The sequence below is a fragment of the Myotis davidii genome, unplaced genomic scaffold, assembly GCF_000327345.1.
Source record: "Myotis davidii unplaced genomic scaffold, ASM32734v1 scaffold875, whole genome shotgun sequence".
Lineage (NCBI taxonomy): Eukaryota > Metazoa > Chordata > Mammalia > Chiroptera > Vespertilionidae > Myotis > Myotis davidii.
The window spans coordinates 1,414,287-1,416,877 of NW_006286244.1; the positions used below are offsets into that span (position 1 = coordinate 1,414,287).

Genomic DNA, 2,591 nt, shown 5'->3' on the forward strand with positions numbered 1-2,591 from the left:
CAGCAACCTGAGCCACGGGTGCCCCTGAAATGACCAAGATGGCAAAGAGACCGAACACACCCGCGTCCTGCGACGGGCGGACGGAAGGGACTCGGCGGGAGACATAACTGACAAGGGCAGGAGAGTTACAGCGTTTCCCTGGCTCAGTGCACGTGGATCTGAACTCAGCATGAGGAGCGACTCCTGACAGCTGGACCTGCTCAGAGAAGAAACAGCCGACTTCCAGAAGTGGCCTGGTGGGGTTTCCTGTCAACCCTGCAATTTGGGGACCGTATCTTAAACGGTACTAGCACCCCTTCAAGGACGGAAGGGACTCGGCAGGAGACATAACCGACAAGGGCAGGAGAGTTACAGTGTTTCCCTGGCTCAGGGACGGAAGCACGTGGACCTGAACTCAGCATGAGGAGCGATTCCTGACAGCGGGACCTGCTCAGAGAAGAAACAGCCGACTTCCAGAAGTGGCCTGGTGGAGTTTCCTGTCAACCCTGCAATTTGGGGACCGTATCTTAAACGGTACTAGCACCCCTTCAACAAATAATTAAGATCTGCTAAATCTCATTTGCTCAGAAAATAGCATAATCAGAACAAGGCTCTTCTAAAATGCTGAGAAAAAGTGTACGTGCGCCCGCACGTGGTATTTTGTGGAAGAGCCACACTCAAGGGGCTAAAGAGCCGCATGTGGCTCGCAAGCCACAGTTTGCCGACCACGGACTTAGGACAACACAAAGGCGTCGGAGTGGCGAGAGGCCCCTGGAAGGAGGGGGATCGATCTTCCCTCCCAGGCGAGGAGGAGAGGAGGGGGTCCCCCGGGCAGGGGTGACACTGCCTGTGGTGGCGGGTGTGACGTCCTGTCTTCCCACTGCTCAGCAACAGAAGGTCTTGCCCCTGCTGCCTTCGAGCATCCTCAGAAAGCCCAGGCCACAAGGCCACCTTTCCTAAAGCGCAGGCCTGCCTCCAATAGGACTGCGTCCTGGGACATGCGGTGTGAGGCCATGCGGGAAGCAGCAGCGTCTGTCCCCACAGCCTGTGGGCGGCGCTCTGGCCAGTGGCTACAGAGGGGAGAGAGCAGCTCACCCCGAGCTCCGCCCGGACAGGAGAGGCCTGGCGCAGGCCCAGCCCTGACCAGAAGGTGCTGACACCAGCGGGGCCGACGTACCATCATGCCGATCCCGACAGAGGCCTGGGCCCCGGCCCGGAGCCCGTCCGAGAGGTTTTCGGTCACCGAGCGGCCCAGGAGCGCCGTGTCCGAGGAGAGGCGGTTGATCAGCTCGCCCGTGCGGGTCTTGTCAAAGAAAGCCACTTCCTGCCTCAGGACGGAGGAGAACAAGGAAGCTCGCAGCCGGTTCACGATGCGCTGCCCTGCGAAAGGGGCGGGTCAGTGAGGGGCCGAGGTCATCCCTCTCCGCCTGCGGCCTCGGAGGCGCGGCTGCTGCCCTATGGGTCCCTGGGACACTCCCCGGGACCCTGGCAGCTGGGCAGGAAACTGCCAGAAATGAGCATTATTCTCCCTTGGTCCCTGCAGCCAGGAGGCGGAGGAGAGGCTACAGGGATCCTGCAAACATAACGTGGCTGAGATGCTTACCACTTATTTACAGAGACGTTTTACTACCGTGACTGCTCGAGAGCTAATGGTGTCCTTCCTCGGCAACCTTTTCTGTACTGAACTTCCAAACGGCAACAACTGGTTAATTATCTACCGAGTATTTATTTTATTAACTCAATGGCCAGCAACCGACGTGGATCCGGGCGTCTGGGGGGCTGTTGTGACTGTGGTGGGCACGGGCCCGTGAGCCACCTGGCCTGACACAGACACACTGTCCAGGCATCACCCGGCTCCAGCCTCCCGCGTGACAGCCGTGCTCTCAAACCTCCCGTAAAACAGACGGCTGCTCCCTCCCAGCTCAATCCAAGTCACGTAAAAGGAGGGCTGAGGAGAGGGCACTGAGCTACCACAATCCATGGCTCCAGCGTCGGGCAGTGTCCCTACTGAATGTTTGTTTTTTAAAAAAACATATTTGTATTGCCCTGGCCGGTTTGGCTCAGTGGATAGAGCGTCGGCCTGCAGACTGAAAGGTCCCGAGTTCGATTGCGGTCAAGGGCATGTACCTTGGTTGCAGGCACATCCCCAGTAGGGGGTGTGCAGGAGGCAGCTGATCAATGTTCCTCTCTCACATTGAAGTTTCGCTCTCTGTCTCTCCCTCTCCCTTCCTTTCGCTCTAAAATCAATACAAACATGTTAAAAAAAAATCTCCTCCTTACGCCAAGATGCCACCTGATGGAATTAAGGTTTTTAATATCAGCACACGACACCCACGGGGCTCCCCGCCGTGCCCCCGGGGAGAGGGCGCTGACCTGAGGTTTGCATGAGGTAGACACGGATGGCGTTGGCCGCAGCTCCGCACAGGAACACGCCGCTGAGCGCCAGGCAGAGGCGGGTCAGGCTGCTGCTGTAGTCCCCGGTGGGGTTGGTGTAAATGACGTCGATGATCCTCCCCAGGAAGAAGGGCGCTGACATGGTGATGACACTGGACACGGCTAGGAACCCGACGGCAGCTGGAAGACACGGGCTGCTCTCAGCTCGCGGGGGCCTT

The 2,591-nt window shown here is 58.5% G+C and overlaps 1 protein-coding gene across 1 annotated transcript in view; it reads right to left on the minus strand.

Moving 5' to 3' along the window:
• The window catches only part of ABCB10 (ATP binding cassette subfamily B member 10), a 12,846-nt gene extending 10,255 nt beyond the window's left edge, over positions 1–2,591 (minus strand). The window contains exons 1-2 of the mRNA XM_015560012.1: positions 2,353–2,591; positions 1,157–1,359 (exon numbers count right to left, since the gene is read on the minus strand). Of these exons, the coding sequence (XP_015415498.1) occupies positions 1,157–1,359; positions 2,353–2,515 (366 nt within the window). The 5' untranslated portion in view covers positions 2,516–2,591. The remainder of the gene's footprint in view (positions 1–1,156; positions 1,360–2,352) is intronic.